Source organism: Chanodichthys erythropterus, chromosome 2 (genome assembly GCF_024489055.1).
Source record: "Chanodichthys erythropterus isolate Z2021 chromosome 2, ASM2448905v1, whole genome shotgun sequence".
NCBI classification, from domain to species: Eukaryota; Metazoa; Chordata; class Actinopteri; order Cypriniformes; family Xenocyprididae; genus Chanodichthys; species Chanodichthys erythropterus.
In genome coordinates this window covers 14674143-14701386 of record NC_090222.1, presented here as the reverse complement: position 1 = coordinate 14701386, position 27244 = coordinate 14674143, and the positions used below count along the sequence as shown (strand labels likewise).

Here is a 27244-nt window from a genome sequence, read left to right as displayed (position 1 = left end):
AGATGATGGGTAATGAAGAAAAGTACATATAGGCCTACTACATTACGAATAATAGCAATTTTTAAATTCAGGTTAAATTGAGGAACTTTTCTGTATAGCAATAGAACATTTCTATAGTGAATTAATAATCTACTATAATAAAAAGAACAATTATAGATTTAAATTATATATTTCAGCTTTTTTTTTTTTTTTTGATTGTTTCTCTTTGATTTTTTTTTTTTTTTTTTTTTCATAAAGTGTAAATATATACCGATCAAGCATAACATTATGATCACTGACAGGTGAAGAGAATAACACTGATTATCTCTTCATCACGGCACCTGTTAGTGGGTGGGATATATTAGGCAGCAAGTGAACATTTTGTCCTCAAAGTTGATGTGTTAGAAGCAGGAAAAATGGGCAAACATAAGGATTTGAGCGAGGTTGACAAGGGCCAAATTGTGATGGCTAGACGACTGGATCAGAGCATCTCTAAAACTGCAGCTCTTGTGGGGTGTTCCCGGTCTGCAGTGGTCAGTATCGATCGAAAGTGGTCCAAGGAAGGAACAGTGGTGAACCGGCGACAGGATCACAAGGCTCTTTGAAGCACGTGGGGAGCGAAGGCTGGCCCATGTGGTCCGATCCAACAGATGAGCTACTGTTGCTCATATTGCTCAAGAAGTTAATGCTGGTTCTGATAGAAAGGTGTCAGAATACACAGTGCATCACAGTTTGTTTTGCGAATGGGGCTGCATAGACACAGACCAGTCAGGGTGCCCATGCTGACCTCTGTCCACTGCTGAAAGCACCAACAGCGGGCATGTGAGCATCAGAACTAGACCCCTGAGCAATGGAAAAAGTTGGCCTGGTCTGATGAATCACGTTTTCTTTTACATCACGTGGATGTCCAGGTGTGTGTGCGTCGCTTACCTGGGGAACACATGGCACCAGGATGCACTATGGGAAGAAAGCAAGCCGGCGGAGGCAGTGTGATGCTTTGGGTAATGTTCTGCTGGGAAACCTTGGGTCCTGCCATCAGCAGGACCGCTGAAAAGATGGGTCTCGGTCCGCTTCCAAACGAACTCTGGTGCGGTTCGAATGATATATGAACGCAACACGGAACAAAGACATATAAACAAACCAAAAACGGGAAGACGAGACCCTAAAAAGGACAGAATCCTCACGCATGTCGGTTTTTCTTGTCATAGTCGCGAGTTTGCCCATGACAGGCATCAGACGCGCGTATCCATGCAGCAGATCATTTGTGTGTGTGTGTGTGTGAGACGGATGGATTACCGTCGCTGTTTTGACTACTTTACTCATTTTATAAGCTCTTCACGAGTTCCCAGTTGGCCAAAATACCATCACATGCAGGCTACACACCGCTACGCACACACAACGAGCACATTTACCTCAGCACACAGCATTGTTTTGGATGTTCGGGAAGTTCCGTCTCAAAATAGGCAATAGGCCTATGTCATAAAATCAGACCAGTCAGGTTGTGAATGTATCCCTATGCCTTAAGGTTCGGTATCTTTTGGTTCGGTGATAAAATTGCCAATCTGAACGAATCGGACCAGGACAAGTGTGAACGCAGCCTTAAAGGATCTGCTGCTAACATCTTAGGGTGCATTCACACTTGTAGTTCGATTCGTTTGGTTCATTTGGTCCGGACTAAAGAAGAAGAAAAAAATATTTAGTCCTGGTCCGGTTAGCGTTCTGATTGGCAGTTTTATCACCGAACCAAAAGATACCAAACCTTATGGGATACATTCACAACGCGATTGGTCGGATTTTATGATGTATTGCCTATTTTGAGACGGAACTTACCGAACATCCAAAACAATGCTGTGTGCTGAGGTAAATGTGCTCGTTGTGTGTGCGTAGCGGTGCGTAGCCTGCATGTGATGGTATTTTGGTCAGCTCGGAACTCGTGAAGAGCTGATTGTCACGGAATGCACACAGACAAGGTGTTAAGATCCAAGCATCATTTATTGGTAAATCCAAAAGCATAATCAGAGAGGCAACGGTCAAACTCCACAGAAACAGTCCACAAAAGAAAGCCAGAGCCACAAAGTGCATGTAACAAAAACAACGAACCACAAACAAAGGCAGAAACAACAGAGTATAAATAGAAAGACACTAATGAACAAACACAAAACAGCTGAGTGCAGTGAAACGAGGATGAGTCCAGGAGGTGAATTATGGGTGATGTAGTCTAAAGTGAAAAATAGTCCATGTTGGAGCGCCCTCTGGTGGCTAAACAGGGCACTCCAACTCATGATCATGACAGTACCCCCTCCCTACGGAACGGCTACCAGACGCTCCATGAGACAAAAAAAAAAAAAACACAACTCTCAGGAGGGAGGTGGACTGGAGGAGGACCAGGGGGAGGGACTGTGGGCCAGGACCAGAGCCCCTGACTGAAGGCCAGGAACTGACTAGGCGGGTTCCAGCAGGTCAGGAGTCCTGGCTGATTGCCATGGCGGCACTGGAGGAACTGACCAGGCAGGTTTCAACGGTTCAAACGGCCAAGGCGGCAGCAGGGCTGGCGGCCTGGGTGGCGGCAGGGCTGGCCAAGGGTGCTCCGTGACCATATCAGGGAGAGCGGACAGCTCGGTGACAGCAGCAGGCTTAGGCTGGGGCTGCTCTGGGATGGCAGCGGGCTCAGGCTGGGGCTGCTCTGGGACGACAGCAGGCTGCTCTGGGACGACAGCTGGCTACTCGGGCTGCTCTGGGACGATGGCAGGCTGCTCAGGCTGCGCCAGCAGAGCAAGGCGCTTAGTTGGCGCCAGCAGGGCAAGGCGCATAGTTGGCGCCGGCAGGGCAGGGCGCTTGGGAACAGAGAACAACCTCTGGAGCGGACTCACTGGCTGGAGCGGGCTCTGGAGCTGACTCACTGGCTGGAGCGGACTCTGGAGCTGACTCACTGGCTGGAGCGGACTCTGGAGCTGACTCACTGGCTGGAGCGGACTCTGGGGGGGCCTCCAGATCTTGAGGGATGGAAGCCTTCCTCCTCCTCTTCCTCTTTTTACGTGTGGGAAGCGGAGACTCAGCGCCCACCTCCCTTGTAGACTCTGGAGCGGATTCACAGGCTGGAGCGAGCTCTGAAGCGGACTCATGGGCTGGAGCGCCTTCTGGCTGAGCAGGTGTTGCTCAGTGGACTCTATGGGAGAGATAGCCAACAAAGTCCAGGACCCAAAGCCCCTCCATCTCCCATTGAGACAGAGGGTCCCTTAGACACCCATTAAACAAGTCCTTAAGAGCCTCATCATTGTATCTTAGCCCCACCGCCATTGTCCAGAAATACCGGGCAAAACACCCTACCCCCTCTTCTCCCTGTCGCAAGGCCCTCACCGCCCCCAGCAAAGCCACACGGTCCCTGCCCGTGGCTGGCGGAAGAACCCTCATGCTGCTGGATCTTGCAGTGGTGGTTTGTTCTGTCACGGAATGCACACAGACAAGGTGTTAAGATCCAAGCATCATTTATTGGTAAATCCAAAGGCATAATCAGAGAGGCAACGGTCAAACTCCACAGAAACAGTCCACAAAAGAAAGCCAGAGTCACAAAGTGCATGTAACAATAACAACGAACCACAAACAAAGGCAGAAACAACAGAGTATAAATAGACAGCAACTCATGATCATGACACTTATAAAATGTGTAAAGTAGTCAAAATAGCGGCAGGAATCCATTCGTCACACACACACAAATGATCTGCTGCATGGAGACGCGTGTCTGATGCCTGTCATGGGCAAACTCGCGTCTATGACGAGAAAAACCGACATGCGTGAGGATTCTGTCCTTTTTAGGTTCTCGTCTTCCTGTTTTTGGTTCGGTTACATGTCTTTGGTCCGTGTTGCGTTCATATATCATTCAAACCGCACAAGAGTTCGTTTGGAAGTGGACCGAGACCCATCTTTTCAGCGGTCTCGGTCCGCTTGTTTGGTGCGCACCAGGGTTCGGATGGCAGCGTTCACATATGTTCAAATGAACCGCACTAACCGAGCAATCGCACCAGGGTTTCTTTTAATCGAACCAAACATGACAAGTGTGAACGCACCCTTAGTGCCAGATACCACAGCACACCTTCAGGGGTCTAGTGGAGTCCATGCCTTGACGGGTCAGGGCTGTTTTTTGCAGCAAAAGGGGGACCAACACAATATTAGGAAGGTGGTCATAATGTTATGCCTGATATCTGAAGAATCTGAACCAAAAATTGATGCACCTCTTCATGGAAAAACATCAAAACATCTATTTCCAACAAGAGGTGCATACTTTTTTTGTCAAGATCTTGTATTGTTAATGCAAGAGGTGAGCACTCTGTTAAGTCTCTTTCAGCACATCCCAAAGACTTTCAGTGAATTTAAGGACTGAGAGGTGCCAATTCACCATTCATTCACAATTTGAACATGATCAATCTTGACATTGTCATCCTGGAATATGGCCATGTGTCTTAATACATGGTTGTTTAGGAAATGAAACGCTACACACTTCATCAAGGGTTAAAAGAACTGTTGCCAAACATATAACATGTTAGAGAGAAACATAACAATCACTGCAATGATTATCCAATGTGTGTGTTTGTGTGTGTGTGTGTGTGTGTGTGTGTGTGTGTGTGTGTGTGTGTGTGTGTGTGTGTGGTCCTGGTAACAACATGTCGCCAGAATGATGGCAATACCAGAAATCTTTGACCTTGTGAGGAATTTCTTTTCATCCCTATGAGGAAAACGGCTTATAAATAATACTGAATGATATATATATATATATATATATATATATATATATATATATATATATATATATATATATATATATATATATATATATATATATATTTATTTATTTTTTGAAAATTTAAAAATGCAGAAAGTTTTCTGTGATGGGTTTAGGGTTTTGGGATAGAATACAGTTTGTACAGTATAAAAATCATTATGTCTATGGAAAGTCTTTAGATCTTTATTTAATAATATTTGATATTTTGACATATTTTGAAGTGTCCTTTCTTAAAGATTTTAAATAGCACCCCCAAGTGCAGTATCACAAATAAAGACACGCACAATGTCGTAAGGAGCAGGACTAGTGCGGTATTTCATATCAACAGGTATGACGTGTGTCGGTGGACCCTCCTCTCTCTCCTGCTGCGTCGCGCGCTCTCGTCCTGCGCTGCTCCAGCTGCTGCCGCTGTCTGCCTGCCTGTGACTGTGCGTGCGAGTGCGAGTGCGTGCGTGCGTGCGATCCCCTTTCCGCTCGCCCCGTTCTACTGCTCTTCAATGTAGCAAAGACCATGACAGGCATCGCCGCCGCCTCCTTCTTCTCCAACATTTGCCAGTTCGGGGGCTGCGGACTGCACTTCGAGTCGCTGGCCGAGCTCATCGTGCACATCGAGGATAATCACATCGGTAAGTGCGCTCGCGGAAATAGAATCTGTGCCGCTGCAGCGCGCGCAGCAATGGCCGGCTCGCGCGCACCACAATCACACTCACTTCCTGCGTCGCTGTTGCTAGGTGTGGTGAAGCGATGGGACTTCACTGCGTTTTGCTCGATTTCGTGACGGTTTAGGTATCAATAGCACAAGTTCTGAACTCGTTTGGGGTTCGTTAAGCACCTTCGAAGTAGTACATGATCTTAACATGTAAACACAAGCCGTTGTATTGCAGTGGGAATGCTATTTGCAAAGGCCCCCAGACACGGAGCTGCTGCTGAGATGTATATCCATCTCATCCGCTTAGAGCAGCTCATAAACACTAAATGCATGGATAATGCGGATTAAAGTTCCTCAGAAGGGATCAAATACGTGTTATCTAACGCACCATAAGAGCTTCCTTAATATGGCTAAAGGTATCGGGTACGTGTGGGTAGTCATGATCATTATGCGTCATAATAATGATGTGCAGTGATCAGGATGGACATACAAATGCATTAATAGGCACCATATGCACAGCACAAAATACAAAGCAGTGACATAAGAGCATCAGCTGACTATGCAAGTAGGTGTTAACGTATTGAATCATGCACATTTGTGTATTAATGGTGTATTACGATGTCCTGTATGAAATATAACACTATAATGGCTTACATTTCAGTGCTATCTCATCAGTATCACACATTTTCTTAGAGTATAAAATTAAAGTAATTGTGCTTTTAAGGTTAAAATAAGTCGCATTGTAAGATAAAAAGTCATAATTATGTGAAATAAAGTCTTAATTATGAAATATAATGCCACAACTGTGAGATATAGGGTTGAAAGTATGAGACATAATGTTGTAATTATGAGAAACATAATCTAAATAATGTAATAATCACATTGTAAGAGTAGCAATTATGAAATATAAAGTCATACTTATAAAAATAGTCAGAATTACAAGAAATAAAGTCACAATTGCAATAAACCGTGAGATAAAAACTCCCAAATTTGTGACATAATATGAGAAATAAATTTGTAGTTAATGTTGCAAATTATGAGTTACACTACCGTTCAAATGTTTGGGGTCAGTAAGATATTTTTAATGCTTTTGAAACTGCATTTATTTGAAAAATAGCAATATTGTGAAATATTATTACAGTTTCATAATAACAGTTTTCCATTGTAATATATTTTAAAATGCCATTTATTCCCGTGAAGTGATGAATTTTCAGCATAATTACTCCAGTCTTCAGTGTCACATGATCATTCAGAAATCATATGCTGATTTGGTGCTCATGAAACATTTCTTATTATTATCAAAGATATTTTTGTGGAAACCACAATACATTTTTTGCAGGGTTCTGTGATGTACAGAAGATTTGAAGGAACAGCATTTATTTGAAATATATTTTTTTTTAACAGTAGTTGATAAAGAAATTAATAAAGTGAATTAAAACTAATGAAGTAGGCTACCTTTTTATTTATTTATTTTACTCAAGCCAGAAATGGGCTTCTATAATGTCCTGTGTTGTATCATAAACCAACCATGGCATATCCAAACAAATACTGTATTACTGCTGACTGAGTTCTGGTCCCATGCCGGAACGGAAGCACAGGTGGTTACATTAAGGCACGTTTTACCCCTCTTTATAGTGGGTTTTATTATTTACAAGTGCAGATCTAGATCATAAGGTTGCCCTGCAGCCTATCAGGGTCTGATTTGTTGTCATTCAGGGGTTGCACTGTGGTCAGGAATCCCTTTGAATCCCAGAACTCTTATCCAGTAGAACAGATGTATAGGTTCAAGCCCCTTTTATGGCCTGTATTGCCTTGCTGAATCACTATAGTGTTATGGCTATCTTAATGCAGAAATAACGGTATAGATGTGTGCTTGTAAATGTGTGATAAATGAAATGGGTTATTAAGGTTTTACACAAAATCAACAGTGCTCGCTTGTTTTCTGGGCTGTTAGATACACAGAAATAGAGCGAAAGCAAACATAAAATGACTGAGGGCCTCTAAGTGAAGTGCAAAAATGTAAGCATAGCATGAAATGGAATGCTGGTTTGCTTTGAGCACAACTGAAAAAGGGTACCTATCTGTCATAATCCATATGCTCTCGTGATATCTCTTTCATTTTTTGTAATATTTTGTATAGTGCTGATGAATGTCTCAGTCAAGGGGGCTGGATCTGGACTCTGCTGCTGTAATTTAACACCGTTGAACTACCTGTCCAATAGACTCTGGCAGGAGCCCGTATGGAGAGAATTTGTAAGGAGAAACCTGATTTCTAGAGACAAAGCCAGCCCCCACCCTCACCCCCCCATCCCCTTCCCTGCTGACTGATGTTCCCTGTTAGGTCAGCTGGTCTGTGAGAGGGAATTCAGATTTGAGAACTGGTGGAAATCATCAGTCCAGTCAACCGTTTTAGCCTGAGGTGCTTTCTGCCATCTATACACACTCAAAACACACTCTGCAGCTCAGAGACTCTGACGCTGAATGAATTTTGCCATGTATGCATCACTCTTTGAAAGTTTAGTGTTCTGGCTAACAAAGAAAATTGATTATTTTTTATGGAATATTGCAGTATTTATTATAAAAGATTTATCTGTGCACATCATCCCCTCCCTCTCATAACAACATCTCTTCTCTGATGACGCGGTTAGAGATGCGAGGGCGGGACAACTTGTCACTCACATGACATCACAGCAGTAGCAAACCACATCCATCCAATCATTTTCCCATAGACAAAATCAAGACCCGCCCAAAATTTGTTCTTGTTTGAGAAGACGTTTTACTTGGATATACATCACTATAGAGAAAAAAAGGACTTTAAATTTAGCCAGAAGTATTTTCAGAATTGTAATTGTACATAATATATCAGTACCAGTATGTTACAGCAAGATATTAGAGATTATTTTAATTTATCAGTATCAGTCCATTTTTGTATATTATTTCCTTTTTTCATGCATTTTTAAAATTATTTTATTAATTTTTATTACTAATTATATGTATATTTTTATCATTAATATATTCTAATTTATTTATATAAATTAGTATAGAGTTAAAATAGTATAGAATTTAAATAACGATGCATCCCAAATGTGAGCTTTAATGTTATAAATGATTGTTACATGTAGTTTTTGGTCAGATCTGAACTAGGCCTTCCTGTAGTTTGAAGTGTCAGATGCTGAAGGCTTGTTTTCAAATTAGATATTTTACATGCAAGTAGGTCATAAAGATTGTACAGAAGATATAGTCAGGGAACATTTTGCATACTAAGTCCTGTATATATAATCTTAAAAATCATCTGCAGTTGACCCAGTTCATTGCACGATTTATATACACTGCTATGCAATATTTTTTATTCCTCTACAAGGCCCAATGAATGTTACGGTCCACACAAACCATCAGTCATGCTGCTTAATCTGAAGTTTTATCTAGCAGGGCCATTACTAAGTATAGTAGCTGAGAAGCGGCTATGAGCGGCCCAATGTCAGTGTTAACGTTAACATTAATACTTTGCATTTTAGCAGAATTAACCATATGTTAAGTACATTTAAGCAAGATTATTTTGTATACAAGTTTTTTTAAATGTTATCAGATAGACGTTAATCAGAAATAGTGTATATTGAAATTCTGTAATTTTTAAAATGAAAGTGTCTGCAAAATAATGCATGTGTTGGGTGATGATTGCCAAAGCCTTGCTGTATGATAAAGTGTTCTGTTCAAATTTGGAAAATAAAATCTGAAGGATCTAATATTTGGAACATGCAGTCACCGCTGATAGCCGTTGCGCTTTGGGCGACCCGAGTTCAAGTCCTGGCTTGCGGACATTTCCCTCTCTGTCCAACTTTGCTTCTTGTCTGCTTACTGTCCTATCATAATAAAGGCAAAAAGCCAAAAATAAATAAATTCATGACATTATTATATTAAGTGAAATCTGCAAAATTTTAATTGCTAAAAATATCAGATGTGCTGAACCTCCACTCAATATGTATGTGGACAGGGAAAGATTAATGAGCAGGTCTGAATTTAAAATTATGGTAAAGCAAGTTTAAAGGTGCACTCAGTAAGGCTGATTTTAAGTCATTTTTTTTACGCCCTCGCTAATTTCCCTCCATCTCATTCACACGGATATATGTCATTGCTTACATTTGCACAAATGTCCACTTATGAATTTATTATATCCTTATGATGTCCTTATGAATTTGTTATACACACCATCCTGTAGGCCTGTATGTATGCTTGGGCTGTTGGAGAAAATATAAAAAATTACACAAACGAAAATGATAACCATACAATAAACTATAACTCTGTAAAAAGCAGTCAGCAAGGTAGCTACAAGTATTATGCAGTTAAATGTCAAAATAACTCCGATATCATACTCAAAAGTTTTTGGGGGTGGGGGTAAATTAAGCATGATCTGCTGTGACGTCACAATCGTGTTGCATTGTGGTATATGGATCTGCCTGAAATGTACATATTGAGTAGACTTTGTCCCTTGGTCAAAATCGAGAGAGCAAGGGTCCATATAAACTTCCCTTCGCCCACATTACGAAGTTGAAGTGGTGATTCCTCCAAGGGGAAGTGCTTAGGGAATTTTACAAGTGTATAGAGTATCTCAGGGATGACGCGTTTTTGTAGGCCAACCCGGAAGTTAGCCACGCACGGGTTCCCTCGGTTGAAAGCCTATGCATTTTTCCTATAGACTTTTGGAAAATCGCAGAAAATAAGCTCTGTGTTTAACAAAGGGTTATGACACTTACACGTTTTGTCTATCAAGATAATCTTTACAAGTTAACACAACATTTATACAATTTGAAGCCTAAATAAAGTCGTCAGATATAAAAAGCTAACAGTAGGCTATAAACGGACTACAGCCCACCATGGTCGCGGATCAACGGAAGCCCTAAAATGCTAACTCGCTTCCAGGTTTTGCCTACAAAAATGCATCATCCCTGAGGTAATCTATACCTGAGGTTCCCTTGATTGAAAGCCTATGCATTTTTTCCCATAGACTTCGCAAAAACAAATCGCAAAAAAAAGCTAACAGTAGGCTATAAACGGACTACAGCACACCATGGTCGCGGATCAACGTCACTACCACTAAGCTTCCTCAAGCTTTATTTAAAAAACAACTTTATTTAAAAACATGCTCGCTGATTATGATCTGCGCTGTGTATGAATACTTATCTACTTTTTCATGAGAAATGCTGTCCAAATGTCCTATTTGTCATGATGACGTCTAAAGTCCCCGCCAAAGGAAGTAGTCCCTTTTAGCAACTTGTTAGCAACCGCCGTTTTTAAGACACAATAAAGGTTTAAAAAATCACAAGCGGGTTATAACTGGTGTGTTTTGTGTCATAGATCAAAACGTGAATGTATTTAGAGGCTTTGTTAACCACAGACCTTATTTCAGGCGATTTAGCAAAAACTCATAGACCTTAGGACGAGAGAACTGAAAGTACTAATATGCTAACTCGATTCCAGGTTTTGCCTACAAAAACACATCATCTCTGAGGTACTCTATAGCTGTGTCTCATTTCGGAGACTGTGTGCTCCAGAGGTCGCATTTAAAGGCCGCATATGTCATCAAGGATGTCTTATTTCAGAAAAGTAACTGTAATAACTGTTATTAACTTTACTGTTAGTAACTGTTATTCCTCGTGAGGTGTAAAATACTGTAATTTCTTTCTTACTTTGAAATCTAACGGTTATTTTCTTAAAAGAGACTGCCTCGATGACGTACGTAGCCTTCAAATGTGACCTCCGGAGGACACAGCCTTCGAAATGAGACACAACTTATGTCTAAAAGTGGAGTTAAACGCAGCCTAAGTACATCTATCTCTTATTTGTTATAATAATGTCAGCAGTTTTGGACTTTATACTGACACCTACTGGCCTGGATGCATTCACTTTGTTTAATTATGCTGTTTCAGAGCAAAGTTCTTTGTTTTTGTTTTGTTTAAGTTACTTTTTGTCCATGTTTTCTCCATGGACATACTTGGATTCAATCTGTTCTGATTAAATCTGGATGTTCTGTTGGACGTTACTGTGGCACCACTGCAGCATCTTTAATAAGTATATGGTGTTTATTGTTATATCATTTGGTTTGCTAGTCTGAAAGCAAAATTATATTTACGTCATATAGTGCTATTATTATTAGTAGTAGAAAGTCTGTCAATTGCATAACACGGTCGGTCATGTTATGTCAACATGGCGGCTTCCATGAGTGGGCGACCTGCCTCATGTAGGAAAAAACGGATTTTACAGAAAACCTATGCGACCTTTAAAACTGCATGCACCTTTAAATTCCACTGTGGTTGATTTGCATTTTTGTGTTTGCCGTGGTATTGCTGTGGCTGAATGTTTGAGCGAAGGCTTGTTTTATAAAGACACAAAATGGCAACACAAAAGAGCACCGCTCTAACAATATAAAGTGACCTAGAAAAACATTGCCGTTCCACTCAGCACTCTTAAACCTGTCGTTCTGAAAACTGATAGCCTTAGCCTGCCTGCCTTTGTTTAGATTATTTTCACTGAAGGATTTATGTGCTAAGTTAAATTGCCCTCAGGACCATCATGTTTACATCTAAACTAAATGTGTCAACACACCGTGGTGCCCCATTCTCTGATCGGATGAGATGGAGGTTGATCAACTCCAGGCAGCTGACCTGAGCTGAGCTTGTTTTAATACCTCTTCTGCTCTCTGATCGCACGTCTCGCATGTGTCCGGGGTGTTAGTTGAAGGAGAGTGTGGCTAAAGTGACTTATTGCGCAGTAATGAGGCAATTAGTGTCCCATGAAACCCCTCCCTCACCCACAGCCCTGCTCCTGGCGAGGTGTGAAATCTGGCATGGCCTCACATAGGCCTGGAGCGAGGCTAATTACAAAGTGGGATGGTGGATTTTGGCCTCTCTTCCTTTTCATCTGGGGACCTGCTGCTAAAAACATTCTCTGCTTTAATTAACACCCGGCTAAACAAAGCTCACATTCTAACGGGTGAGGTGGGTTCATTGAAAGGTGCTCTTGTGTCCATTAGGGGGCGATGGCACGCTATCAGAGGAGATTTGCGAGGTCGGTTGGAGAAATGTTGCCGATAGGCCTCATTGCTAACAGCAAATGAGCTTGTGAAGTTTTAAGGTTGTAATATTTTATCACCTTCGAATTTTCCCTCGTCTTCAAGCAAATTCTAGTTTGTGGTTAGTTACCGTGCTCTCTAGGGTTTGATTGTTATATGTTACGAAGGCAACGATGTAAATATGGGGAAAGAGAAGTAGGGGTGTGCCTAAACCTTTTACTGTTCGTACTTGTGTGTGTGGGTTCTGTAAGCAACGTGTCCTTGAAAGGATCCCTCCGAGACTCTCGCTGGATGTGACAATTAATGTGGTTCTTTTTCGACTTCCAGCTCTTAAAAATGTGAATTTAAAACTGGCAGGCCGTTGCCTCCGAGGGTTTCACATTAAAAGTGTTAATATGACGTTGAGATGATTTAGGAAGTTGAATGGGTAACAGTGCTCAGATTTATTTTGATTGCGACTATAGTGTTTAGCTAGCTTAAATCCTCCTGTTGATCGGAGACTATCATAAAAAATACAGTTTACACCATATGCTGAAGCTATTTTTTAACATACTCTGACTTAATCACAGTAAAAATGTCACCTTGTTGGACAGAGGTCCAGTGTTTTTCTTCTATTATTTTATTCATTCAAGTAAAACTACAAAAAAATGAGAGGTCTTCTGCTTTCAAGATGTCAGCTCTACAGGGGTGATCTGCAGGCCTCTGAACAATGAACCTCTCTGAGCGTCACTACACTGAGGGCTCCTGGAATGGCCTTAGAAAAAAAAAAAAAAAAAAATCTCAACGGAAATAATAAATTTGAGCAGCGGTGACTGGTGCCCCCAGAGCTGCACCTGGTGAACCTAATTACCTCAAACCAACACCCCCTGTTCCCTCCCAGCCCTCCATCCAAACCCAGCACAGGCCAGCTAATGACAGGAAGAGCTGATTTTACCTGGATTAACCGTGGCAGGGGGCTGCCGCTGATTTAGAACGTGTGTGTCTGTGTGTTTTGGATGTGTGTTGTGATCTTCACATGTATAAGACCACCCATGCACACAGGAGCAGCTAAATATTGTATCTTCTGAATGACAACAGGTTACGCAGCCGCAACCGAGTTTTTCTGCTGATGTAATCCACCATGATTTATCTTTCCGCGTTTTTTTAAAGGTAATAATCGTCCTCTCTTAGTCACATAGGATGCAACCACTCTGCCTGTTATAAATAGATCACAATATTGACAACATGGTTTCCTATAATGCTTTGAGGAATAAAAAGTAGGTGGAGTTTTTTCTCCTAATGTGTCTCGTAGGGTAAAAAAAAAAGGATTGTGGGTGGGAAAAGGAGTGAGAGCGTGGAGAATACTTTAATGGCTTTGGCTGTGTCCGAAATCACCCCATATACCCTCATTCACTATTTTCTGCATTACTACACTAATATAGTTCTCTTGGAAGAGTGAGTGAATTCGGTTAGTTTGATTGGATAGTTTGTGCTGTTTAATAATCATTTGGAACTGGCAGCTCCAGTAGTAATGAAAAGATTTATCTTGAACTCTATCATGGAAAATATGTAACCTTAATTAAACAATTTAATAATTAATTATCTTTATGATATTACGCTGTAGCCACGTTGGTTTGGAAAATGAAGGCGCCATTTTTTGGTCAGACATGGGAATTCATTCGGTGCGACCGTCACAGTGTATTATGGGTATTCTCTAGCCGTTGAGCAGACATCGGTTGTACACTCGTTATTGTGGTGCATTGTGGGATTGAATGAGCGCACTCGATAATGTCCACTATGGTTTGACACCACTATAAATGGCTGTCCCCTCAAATAGTGCACTATTTAAGGGTATAGGGGGCGATTTTGGACACAGCCAAGGTCTCCAGCTGGCCCGAAAAATGCAGCCGGTGCAAGATTACACAAACACACATTCACATAATTATACAATGAATGCCAAGAGTTTCTGAAAATAGTGGCAAGAGTGTGAATCTCACATGTGTTTTCACTTTAAATAAAATTAAATCACATTACGTATACAAGATATATTGGTACCTTATAATTTATCTACTGATATTGGGGATTTTTTTTTACTTTTTTCATATTATTTTTTACATTTAGATTACCTTTGCTGTCGCCAAATGCTCACTTAAAGTTAATTTTTAAAACACTAATTTAAAAAAAAAATTTTTAATGTAATTTTTAGCAAATATTAAACTTTACTACTGTAAATGATGAAGTTGTGATGCCTAAATCACAACTATTTTCTGTTATCAAGCATAACATGTAAATAATTATCAGGTTATTATCAATAAATTACACTGCTTGTCATATTCAAACCTTATAAACTCAAAACTCAGATAATATTATTGCTGGTAATATGTAGCTATTTGTTGACAGATATGTTTTTTAATATCCAGTATACCGATATCGAGAGAGCAGGGTGACCAAGGGCCAATTTATGTAATGCAGATATATATGTAATATAACTTCATGATGACAAATGAGATGTGTAAATCATAAGTATTCACCAATATTGTGTACATTTAAAGGGATTAAATGAATATTCTGTCATAATTTCCTTTCCTGTTGTTCCAAACCTGTTTGACATTCTTTCTTCAGGGAATTAAAAATATGTTTGGTTTTTTTTTGTTTTTGTTTTTTTTACGTCCAGTACAATAGAAGTCAATGGTAACCAAAATGGTGTACAATCATTCTTCAAAATATCTTCTTGCTTGATCCACAGAAGAAAGTAAGTCACACAGGTTTGGTGAACTATCCCTTTTAATCACTATTGAAAGCAGATGCTCATCTGTGAACAAGGTTCAGTTGATTTTAAAATTCATACAAGTGGAAACTAAGACAATTTGAGATTATCAGATGATGCAGATAATCGTTAGCCTAATTGGTTGAACCAATTGCCTATAACTGTCTGTTGATCTATTCAACTTCTGAAAGTGTTTCTGGCCTTGAGCAGTAGTGAAATAATGTGTGTATGTGTGTGTGAAAGAGAGACCACCATGGTAGACCACCTGTTTGTGTACTTGTGGACCACCTCTCCCTGTAATGGGGTCCTGGTAGGCATCAGCTCTGGGGCCCCTTAGTGACTTCAGGCCCTAAGGAACCTTGGCAATCCTATGTGTGATTTACGGAGTGTGTGTTCGGATTGATCCATGTGTGTGTGACTATATGCAGCTCTTCTTGTTTCTCCTCTTCTGGGGCTTTTCCCCTGCACGGGTCATATGCACACATACAAAACTCCTTTTTCTTGGCATAGGAACAGCACCGTGCCTAATGATCTGTGCGTGTGTGTGTGTATGGCAGAAAGTTGTGGGGTCTTTCTCACAGTAGTTAAATCAATGCTAATGAAACACTTTAGCTGAGGTGCAGGCCGAGCTGAAAGCTTTAAACAATGAACCGACACAGAACGACACACCTACATCCTACCTGCTCTTCAAGAACGCTGGCGTTCAGATGGTTGACCGAAACCAACCCCACACTGGCCCATATAATACCATCGTCGGTGCTGCGCTGTGATTCATGCATTACAAAACACAATCTAATGGCAATTTGTTTTACATTTTGGTGAATTGGTGGCTAATTTGTGTGAATTTGTTAATCGGAAATTGATTGGATGTTTGAATGGTTGTGGTTTGATATAGAGTACAACAGTTTGTTTCCGGAAGTAAAAACTTGATTCATTTTCTCCATAAGGAAATTGATTTTGAACAATAACTTATAAACCTTTAAAGACAAACCTTCTGTGAGCTACATTACCCATAATGCTGTACAAAAATTACACCAATCAGACAGTTGAAAATGGTCCTTTCCCAAATGGTACACTTCATATGCAATTTTGGCCTTGTGGACTTTATGGCTGCTGCGTGTCCGTTAATTCCAAGAGACCATAGGGTGTCCCATTTGTCAGGTTTCAGAACGGTGCTCGTGAGCACCCACCTTTGCGGTCAATATGCGCCCTCGATGTGCACTTTTGCTGAGCCTGCACTAAAGCGAGCCCCACAGCAGACTTGTTCCCAACAGTCAAAGCAGTGTTACATAACAAAAGTGCGGACTCGTAGGAAGACCGGCAGTGTTTAGGGCGCTATTTGGGAGAGGGCCAATAGCAACACGCTCCAAAATACAGCTTTAAGCTCCGCCCACTCCCATGAAGCAATGACATAATTGAGTCTATCTCCTACGCTCTCTAAATGCTGAAAGGTTCGTTTGTGTATATATACATATATATTGCTATAAATTTAAATGTATTGTTTTTATACATATAATCAACATTTGTAAATATATTCCTCCATAATTTTTAATTCAATTATGCTTATTGCAATGCTTCATGGGACTGTAGTTCTTTCCCTTACAAAAACCGTGAAGTACACAGGTTTGTAACTGTCTATTTGTCAAATTAAAAAAAAAAAAAAAAAAATTGCTTAAAATCAAAATTTGCTTAGCTGATTGGCTTGGTTCATGGCTTATAACTCTTTTTCTAAGACTTTAAAAAAAAAATTCCTATGGGGAAAATTAATGAAAAAAAAAAATTCCAGAACCAGCGCTGCTGGAAAAGGGGGCGGACTCCGATGCACTCTATTGCTATGATGTCATGTGAGTGACAGGTTGTCCCGCCCTAGTCCCAGTAATTACATCATCAGAGAAGAGATGTAGGCTTTGTCCCAAATGGCCCACTTCAAGTGCACTTTCGGTCTTGTGGACTTATAATGGCTGCTGTGTGTGCATGTCTGTTAAGTCCACGAGACCGTAGGGTGTCCCATTCGAAAGGGCTTATTCCTATGCCCATCCCTATCCCTATATAAAGGGTTTACCCTCCGGAGTGGGAGCTTCGAAGTGATGAAGGGTGTAGGGGTCAAAAATACTCCTTTTTTTGGAACGCACTTCTGCGTCATCTTAACGTGGCAATCAAGGAGGTGCCTTCGTCTTTTTCCCCCTGGTTTACTCTTTGTATTAAAGGATTAGTTCACTTTCAAATTAAAATTTCCTGATAATTTACTCACCCCCATGTCATCCAAGATGTCCTTCTCTCTTCAGTCGAAAAGAAATGAAGGTTTTTGATGAAAACATTCCAGGATTATTCTCCTTATAGTGGACTCAATGGAGCCCAAACGGTTAAAGGTCAAAATTACAGTTTCACTGCAGCTTCAAATTGTTCTACATGATCCCTGATGAGGAATAAGGGTCTTATCTAGAGAAACCATTGCTCATTTTCTAAAAAATAACAAAATTAAATTATACATATTAACCATAAATGCTCATCTTGAACTAGCTCTCTAAAAAGAATTCCAGCAGTGTAGACACTGCTAAGTGTATTGCCCTCAAGAGGTCAAAGTTTGAACTAATTGTTATAAACTTGCACTAGCATATTGAATATGACAATTTAGTTCAAACTTTAACATGTGGAGGGCAGTAATACACTTAGCAGCATCTACACTGCTGGAATTCAAATAGAGAAGAAGAACAGAGCTAGTTCAAGATGAGCGTTTATGGTTAAAACATATAAAATTTGTATTTTCTTTTTACAAGATGAGTGATGGTTTCTCTAGATAAGACCCTTATTCCTCGTCTGGGATGTGTAGAATGCTTTGAAGCTGCAATGAAACTGTAATTTTGACCTTCAACCGTTTGGGCTCCATTGAAGTCCACTATATGGAGAAAAATCCTGGAATGTTTTCATCAAAAACCTTCATTTCTTTTCGACTGAAGAAAGAAAGACATGAACATCTTGGATGACATGGGGGTGAGTAAATTATCAGAAAATTTTAATTTGAAAGTGAACTAATCTTTTAATACGCATTCATTTACTGTAGTAACATTATAAGCTACTGCCGGTCTTTTACATTGTATCTATGTATTTGAAACATTTGAATGGACTGATAAAGGGAGCTGTAAAGTATTATTGTTGAAGTACAATGTCGTTTTGACCATAATAATGTACCCAATCTAACTCATATAAATATTACAGTAGTATAGAAAAATACTATATTTATACATTTATAAGTAAAATCAAAATCCTAACCTTCTGTACCTATTCTGTGATGTTAAACAACTTCCCTGTGCAAAGGATCATGGGGGCCTGAAGTGTCCATCAGTTGTACCCTTCAAAATACTTCATTACGAAGGGCCCTTTGAAGTGGCCAGTTTTGAGCACTTAAGTTTGAAACGACCTTTCAAAATGGCGGCCATGATTGTTTTCACTCCGACTTCGGAGGGCGACTCAGATGAAGACCGTGAGGGTTTAGGGTGTCATTTGGGACGCAGCCGTAGCTGCAAGTGTGAGGGGAAGTTGATTAAAGATTATGAGGGCACATAAATGAATAGACAAATCGAATGCGAAAATGATTGAATATTCGTGCCCAACATGTGTTGTTGCGACGGACCTTTACCCACTAAATCTCCAAAACATAAGATAGTTATGAATTACCATGAGATTGCGTTGGGCGTCGCCATGGTAACAGCCAGGTGGCAGAGTCTGCAGAGCCTCGGAGTGGAGTGTGTGATGATGATGATGCCACGCTGGCCGGAATCGCCGGTCTTGCACGCCAGGGTGCCGCGTGGTTTCGGAGAGCTGAGACAAATATGGTTCGGGTTAAACGGGGCAGAAAGAAATGTGTTTACTCACAGCAGAAGCATAAAAAGAGGCATTGAGACGCATCACGGGGGAGCACAGTGGAGGCTCATTAGATGAAACCGTGTTTTGGCAGTGCTTGTGTTAATGGTGTTGGAGAATGCCCTGAGAGACAGGCATCTGAAAAACATTACCCTGGCAGAGCCGCTGGTATGCGGGCACAGCCGACCACAGAAGGGACGTTGCAGTTGCTGGGACGTTAAGCGGATTTTTGTAGGCAATGGAACGCAGTTTAGAGATGTTTCAGCTGCTTTGTGTTTGAATGGAACTTAAAATAACAATAAGCGAGTGAGCTAACTTAACCTAGTTGAAAGGATTTTAAATTATACGCATTCGCCACAAGGTGGCAGCGTAGTCCACAGTGGCGCAGCAGGGACGCTTCGTGACAGCATTGACCGCATTGAGTCACTAGCCGTTTTGACAGAACAGACCCAAAACAGATATCTTCATTTTTGAAGTCGACTCTTTAATATGTATAGCTAAAAAAAAAAAAGAAAAACAAAATCCATCTTTGCCATGGCGTGCGGGCATTTGGATCCAGTTGGAGGCTGCTCTGGGTGGCCCTGGTGTGCAGAAAATGAGCACATCTGGGAGGAATGGCAGAGAGCTCGTTGAGTGTGGTGTGGTGTGACACTAACCAAATGGCTGTCTTGAGTTTTACCAAACAGCCATTGGATATGCTCTCCATAGCCCAGTCCAGTCTCTCTCTCATGCAGACGCTCTGAGAAGTGCTGATTTATTCTGCCGCTAAGTAGAGTTTAATGAAAAAAACTTGATTAATGGAGTTAATTGCCATCTGCAAGTGATTGTGGACATGTTGTGTGGCAGAATCTAGTATTGAGTTTGAAAGTCAATGACTTTAACAATAAAGTGTGTAATAGCTTCATTCTGGCAATGACACGTAAACTTCCAAAAAACTCACTGACTCTGATGCCACAGAATGACTCTGGGGTGACACAGACAGATTCAAACAGGTAAACAACACTGCTGTCACCCGAAGAGTTTTATATATGCCTTTTGTGAACGTTGTTGAGAATATATTGTCACAGTACTGAAAACCAAAAAGCCTCAAAGTGCTCTTGGTTGTTTTTTTTTGTGGTGTGTTTGTTTGTATCCATGTCAGTCTAGTGAATTATTCATCTCTCTGTTTCGTTTAGATACAGATCCTCGTGTGTTGGAGAAACAGGAACTGCAGCAGCCTACATACGTCGCCCTCAGCTACATTAACAGGTAAAATACTATATATGTTATTATTAGTGTATATATATATATATATATATATATATATATATATATATATAATATATATAATATATATATATGAGAGAGAGAGAGAGATTTATGCGTGTATCTATAGATTGATAAATAGATACAAATATAAATGTACATACAGTGGCATGAAAAAGTATGTGAAACACTTGCAGAATCTGTGAAAATGTGAATAATTTTAATAAAATAAGTGAGATCATACAAAATGCATGTTATTTTTTATTTAGTACTGTCCTGAGTAAGATATTTTACATAAAAGATGTTCATCTTTAGTTCACAAGACAAAACAATAGCTGAATTTATTAAAATAACCCCATTCATAAGTATGTGAACCATTGATTGTCAATACTGATGATCCACGACTGTTTTTATGTTTTGTGATGGTTGTTCATGAGTCTGTTGTTTGTCCTGAGCAGTTAAACTGAGCTCTGTTCTTCAGAAAAATCCTCCAGGTCTTGCAGAAATTTTAGTTTTCAAGCATTTTTGCATATTTGAACCCTTTCCAGCAGTGACTGAATGATTTTGAGATTCATCTTTTAATCAACTATTAAAGGTGCCCTAGAATCAAAAATTGAATTTATCTTGGCATAGTTGAATAACAAGAGTTCAGTACATGGAAATGACATACAGTGAGTCTCAAACTCCATTGTTTCCTCCTTCTTATATAAATCTCATTTGTTTAAAAGACTTCCGGAAAACACGCGGATCTCAACATAACACCGACTGTTACGTAACAGTCGGGATCATTAATATGTATGACCCCAATATTTGCATATGCCAGCTCATGTTCAAGGCATTAGACAAGGAAAGGCAGTATTAACGTCTGGATCTGTGCACAGACAAGGTAAGCAAGCAAGAACAACAGCGAAAAATGGCAGATGGAGCAATAATAACTGACATGATCCATGATAGCATGATATTTTTAGTGATATTTGTCTTTCTAAATGTTTTGTTAGCATGTTGCTAATGTACTGTTAAATGTGGTTAAATTTACCATCGTTTCTTACAGTATTCATGGAGACAAGAGCCGTTGCTATTTTCATTTTTAAACACTTGCAGACTGTATAATTCATAAACACAACTTCATTCTTTATAAATCTCTCCAACAGTGTAGCATTAGCCGTTAGCCAAGGATCACAGCCTCAAACTCATACAGAATCAACATCTTGTAAAGATCCATTTGAGGGTTATATTAGCTGTGTGAACTTTGTAAATGCACTGTAATATAGTCGAGAGCTCGTGTGGCATGGAGCACGTGATTTAAAGGGGCGGCGCGCTGCCAAAATCAGTGTATAGTTAATGATGCGCCAAAATAGGCAGTTAAAAAAATTTATTAAAAAAAATCTATGGGGTATTTTGAGCTGAAACTTCACAGACACATTCAGGGGACACCTTAGACTTATATTACATCTTGTGAAAAAGCATTCTTGGGCACCTTTAAAAAAGGTTCAAACATTCACTGATGCTCCAGAAGGAAACACGATGCATTAAGTGTTTCATGATAAATTTATTTAAACATATATATATATTTCATAAATAATTAAGACATTACTAACAGGCAAAGTAAATATAGTGAATAAATAAGCTAATATAATGCATATGTTTAGTGTAATGCCCCCTCTAGAGTTCATTTCTCTGGTGAACTAAATTAATACATTATGTTAGCTAACTGTGATTTGTATATTTACATTTCTGAAATACATTACTTGGACACAGTCATCTCTGATAGCAGCCCACATATGTCCACAAAAGACACGTGCATTTTCTGTAAAGCTACTTTGAAATAATAAGTATTGTGAAAAGTGCTATACTAATAAATGTGAGTTGAATTGAGCATGCTGTGGACACTAAATGACTTGCCTGAGGTAAATGTATTGCTGCGTGAGATATTATTCTCAAGCTGTTTTAATGATGTCTTTCTGCAGTTGAAACACTGTTTGAGAGATTACACTCGTCTGTTCTTCTTCTTCTGCATTTTTTCCTGTTGTGACAGTTAGCAAACAGTGTTGCATTACCGCACACGCCCCCTTCTGGATTGGAATGTGAATGGCCTGTGACTGACTGTTCATCGTCTGACTGTATGCACCGAACCGTGATGTCTGTACCATGGCAGTTTGCGATGAATACATGTACCGTTACACCCCAATATAAATATATATATATATATATATGTACATAAGTTGTGTGTATATTTATTTATTTCATATTTCATAATAAAATATTTTAATTTGATAGGAATTTTACACTCCTCTTTACTCTGAGGCCAAGCAGGTGTTAACTTTGTTTAGTTTGTTTACCACAATGTGGAACACCACAAATATGTTTTATAAAAAAAATACAAACATAAAGATGGAACATAATATGAAATGGTATACATTAAAATATTACAGTAAAAATAAAAAATACATAACCCTGAGGGTTTTGCTATGTATTATGCAAATAGAAAAATAGTGAGTAATCAGGTGATTAATAGACTTGGGTCAGTAATATATGTTGTAATATAAGTTTTTCAATCTTGAAACTGTTGAGCAACCAAATAACAAAGATGATTCTCTTCATGATATATATGAGAGCAGACCAGCATTTTCTTTAATGGGATTCTGTAGTTTCTGGAAAATGGCCGTGTGTGGTCAAGTCTCGTCTACTCTAAGGGATCTGGTCAGTTTATGAAGCTATAATGAACTTCAAACCATCACCCTTGTTCTCTTCATATACACTCATTTCCACTCGACACTGTTGAATGCGGTTTGTGTAGGAATACTCCGAGCTCAGAGACAGAAAGCAGCTTCAGTGTTAAACTGCTTTAATAGGCTGAATGGTGGTGGAAATTCTTGCGTAACGAAGAGGAGACACTTTTCTTCTTGTATTACTGCTTTATGTGGCTTCTGCTGGTAATCTTTTAACTCCACACCAGCCTTAATAATGTCTGTGTGAACATTTATGCTTTATTACATACGTTTACTGACAGTTTTATAATGCAACAAAATAACTTGGAGCAAACGTGGTGTTATGAGGTGGATTTTAGGCCCCACTGAATCAGCTGAATCACAACATATAGACTTATATGACAGATGATGAACCTGTAAGCTGTAGCAGGTTGGCCTGGTATTTTGGAACTGAGAGCAATGTATGTTTATGAAAGACTTTTACAATTGCAAAACATTTCATTTCCACTTTGTGGTCCTGTTGGTTAGAGTTGGCACATCGGTTGTACATGGACACACAGTACATCACCCTTGTTTGGAAAGAATTAGGGGCCGTCCTCACAGAACGTTCTTGCATTCAGAAACAGAAAGATGGAGTGCATCTGATCGAATGGAATAGAATGCAGATGTCTCAAAACACGTTTATTAAAGTTGAACCAGTTTTAACTTGAAACAGACTCTTAAAAATGGTGTTAAAAGCAAGGATACCCATCTGATACACACACTACCATTCAAAAATGTTTTCTGATGCTCACCAAGGCTGCATTTATTTGAACATAAATACAGTAAAAACAGTAATATTATTACATTTTTTTAAAAATTATATTTTAAATAATATATTTAAAATGTACTTTATGTAGTTTTCAACAATCATCATTACTCTAGTCTTCAGTGTCACATGATCCTTCAGAAATCATACTAATATGCTGATCTGTAGATTAAGAAATATTTTTTAAAGTTATCAGTGATTTTTTTGTTTTGTTTTGTTTTTTGGGAAAACCGTGATGTTTCTTTCAAGATTCTTTGAGGAATTAAAAGTTTATAAGAACAGCATATATTTGAGCTGAAAATCTTTTGTAAAATTATAAATGTCTTTACTGTTACTTTTGATGAATGTATTGTATCATTGCTGAATAAAAGTATTAATTTCTTTAAAAAAAAAAAACTGACTGACCCCAGTAGTGTACATTAATCAACATTTACTAAAACATATAAACATAACATATTAATGTAAAAAATATTAATTATTAATTCAATTAATTAAAACATGATGATTAACCTGTGTTGCTCTAGTACTGTCAAATTTTGACATATCGGCTTATGTATTGGTTAAAATACTTACCATTGGTTTTGCTGAACCTGATGCATGTGAAATACAAGTGCAAATGTGCTTCATTTTTGCCCCAAGCTTTTTCAGTTAACAGCCATGTATTCCTGTGCCAACTCATTTTCATTGTTACATTGTGTTTACTGTCTGTATCTTGTCAAGGTATTTTTCTTTCAGTTAGAGTGGACAGATACAGGGCTGGAAATATCGAACTTTTTGTAGTGAGTGAATATATATATATATATATACACATATTTTTTTTAATATAAATTTTAATTGTCTGGAAAATTCTTTGTGTACTTTATTATTTATTTTTTCTTTGTGTAATCACAAACACCTAGAAAAGTCGTGGAAATGAATTAATCAAAAAGTGTGGGAACACTGAAGATGGCAAATGTGCTACTTTGTGTATGGCTAGATCAATTTGTGGCTTTTACGTTATACATTTTGTTTAAGTAGACTAAGACTAAGAGTTTCATGTAATAAAGTTCACTTCTCTCTTTAGGTTTATGACAGATGCAGCGCGGCGGGAGCATGAATCTCTGAAGAAGAAAGTTCAGCCGAAGCTGTCACTCTCACTGACGGGCAGCCTTTCACGCAACAGCGTGGCCACGCCCCCCCGCCACAATAGCGGCAACCTCACCCCGCCCGTGACCCCGCCCATCACGCCCTCGTCTTCATTCAGGAGCAGCACCCCCACAGGTAGTCCCATCAAACACACACTCCTGCTTTTTATTCCGGCTGTGTGTCTGACTGACTCTGTAAACGTACTTACATACACATATGTCATCTGTAACAGCTTTTAAGTTTGTTTTATGCTTATTAAGTTTCCTAGAAAGATGAATTTTGGGTAATAACTGCAATAAACCTGCCGTGCTTGTTTGATGTTCTGTTGTAATAGATAATAAAATAATCACATTCTGAGTCACACATTTTTTTTTTTTTTCAAAGCTGCTGTTTCCCATGGCCTTCTCTCGGGCAACATGTGCTCTCTCTGCCACAATTAGATGTTTTAGGCATTTTATTTGTGTGGGTTTGGAACACAAACTAAATAGTCTCCAAATTGCTGGTATCATACTATTACTGTGCATTAACCCTTAGACCTTCTTATGCCTTCCAGATTCTTTCTCATAAAATGCAAATGCTTTGCTGGCTGGGCACAGAATTCTGATGAGGACTGTGAGAAAGATTACTGTACCAGTTTGCCTTAAAGTCACCATCAAAAAATGAAATCACATGTTTACTGGCACGAGTTCGGGACAACCTGTCACTCACATGAGATCACAGAAAAGGCAAACCAAAACCATCCATTCCTGATGGATTAAAACAAGTCTCGCGCCACATTTTTTTCTTGTAGAAGCCATTTCACTCAGATATACATCACAATAGGGAAGAGAAGACGACTTCTGTTTCATGCCGACTTTAAAGCTTTTGTATTTCTGCTGTGGTGGATGATGGGAAGTGCTGTTTTCTGGTGGTGTAGTGGTTAAATATGTAGCCTAGTAAGTTTTAAAGGATTGACTGTTCCATAACATGATCAATTACTAAATGATTTCTTTGCTATGTACTCTCAGGCAGTGAGTATGATGAGGAGGAAGCAGAATACGAAGAGTCCGACAGTGACGAGTCATGGACCACCGAAAGTGCCATTAGTTCTGAATCCATCCTCAGTTCCATGTGCATGAATGGCGGTGATGAGAAACCCTTTGCATGTCCCGTGCCTGGATGCAAAAAGAGATACAAGGTAAAAGGACTTCAAATAAATGGTTTCAAGTGTCTGTTCAATGTGTATTTGTGGATGATCCTCAAGACTAGAGAAATCCTGATAATTTAAAAAATCAGTGATTCCCATACTGGGCGCGATCCTTAGGGGGTTATCAAGTGTGCCGCACTAGTCCTGAAAAGTGAAGCCAAAGCATTTTGATCGCCCCCAGGTGTCTGGCTGCAGTATAGGTCTTAAACCCCACCCTCTTTTTAATTTAATGGGACGTGAGACAAAGATGGTTTCTGTCATTATAGGTAGTTTTTATCATGCTGATGTAAGTTCAAGTGTTCGTTTTTTAAAGGTGCCATCGAACTTTTTTTTAAAAGATGTAATATAAGTCTAAGGTGTCCCCTGAATGTGTCTGTGAAGTTTCAGCTCAAAATACCCCATAGATTTTTTTTTTCATTAATTGTTTTAACTGCCTATTTTGGGGCATAATTAGAAATACGCCGATTCATGCTGCGGCCCCTTTAAATCCCCGGAGTTCCCCACCCCCGGAGCTCACGCATGCCTTAAACAGCATAAGCAAAGTTCACGCAACTAATATAACCCTCAAAATTGTTCTTTACAAAGTGTTCGTCATGCATACTGCATGCATGCGTCAGATTATCTGAGTATGGTATTTATTTGGATGTTTACATTTGATTCTGAATGAGTTTGATAGTGCTCCGTGGCTAATGCTAACATTACACACTATTGGAGAGATTTATAAAGAATGAAGATGTGTTTATGAATTATACAGACTGCAAGTGTTTAAAAATGGAAATAGCGATGGCTCTTGTCTCTGTGAATACAGTAATAAACGATGGTAACTTTAACCACATTTAACAGTACATTAGCAACATGCTAACGAAACATTTAGAAAGACAATTTACAAATATCACTAAAAATTAGGGCTGCACGATATATCGCATGAGATTGTCACGCGCATTTCGTCAGTAAAGTCGGTTCCCTGATTGCCACTAAATCGCCATCACCTGCTTTCAAATGGAGCGGCATTTAATAGACAGAGCCGTAGTTCACTGACAAACCACGCAATATTGCGTTCATTATCGAAGGCGATTCATCTGCGATATGAACGC

General features: G+C 39.5%; 1 protein-coding gene across 1 annotated transcript in view; it reads left to right on the top strand.

Annotated features, from left to right (window-relative positions):
- Nucleotides 1-5167: 5167 nt before the first annotated feature.
- Nucleotides 5168-27244, top strand: part of jazf1b (JAZF zinc finger 1b) — a 29870-nt gene continuing 7793 nt past the window's right edge. The window contains exons 1-4 of the mRNA XM_067402215.1: nt 5168-5382; nt 20254-20326; nt 24903-25099; nt 25972-26141. Of these exons, the coding sequence (XP_067258316.1) occupies nt 5268-5382; nt 20254-20326; nt 24903-25099; nt 25972-26141 (555 nt within the window). The 5' untranslated portion in view covers nt 5168-5267. The remainder of the gene's footprint in view (nt 5383-20253; nt 20327-24902; nt 25100-25971; nt 26142-27244) is intronic.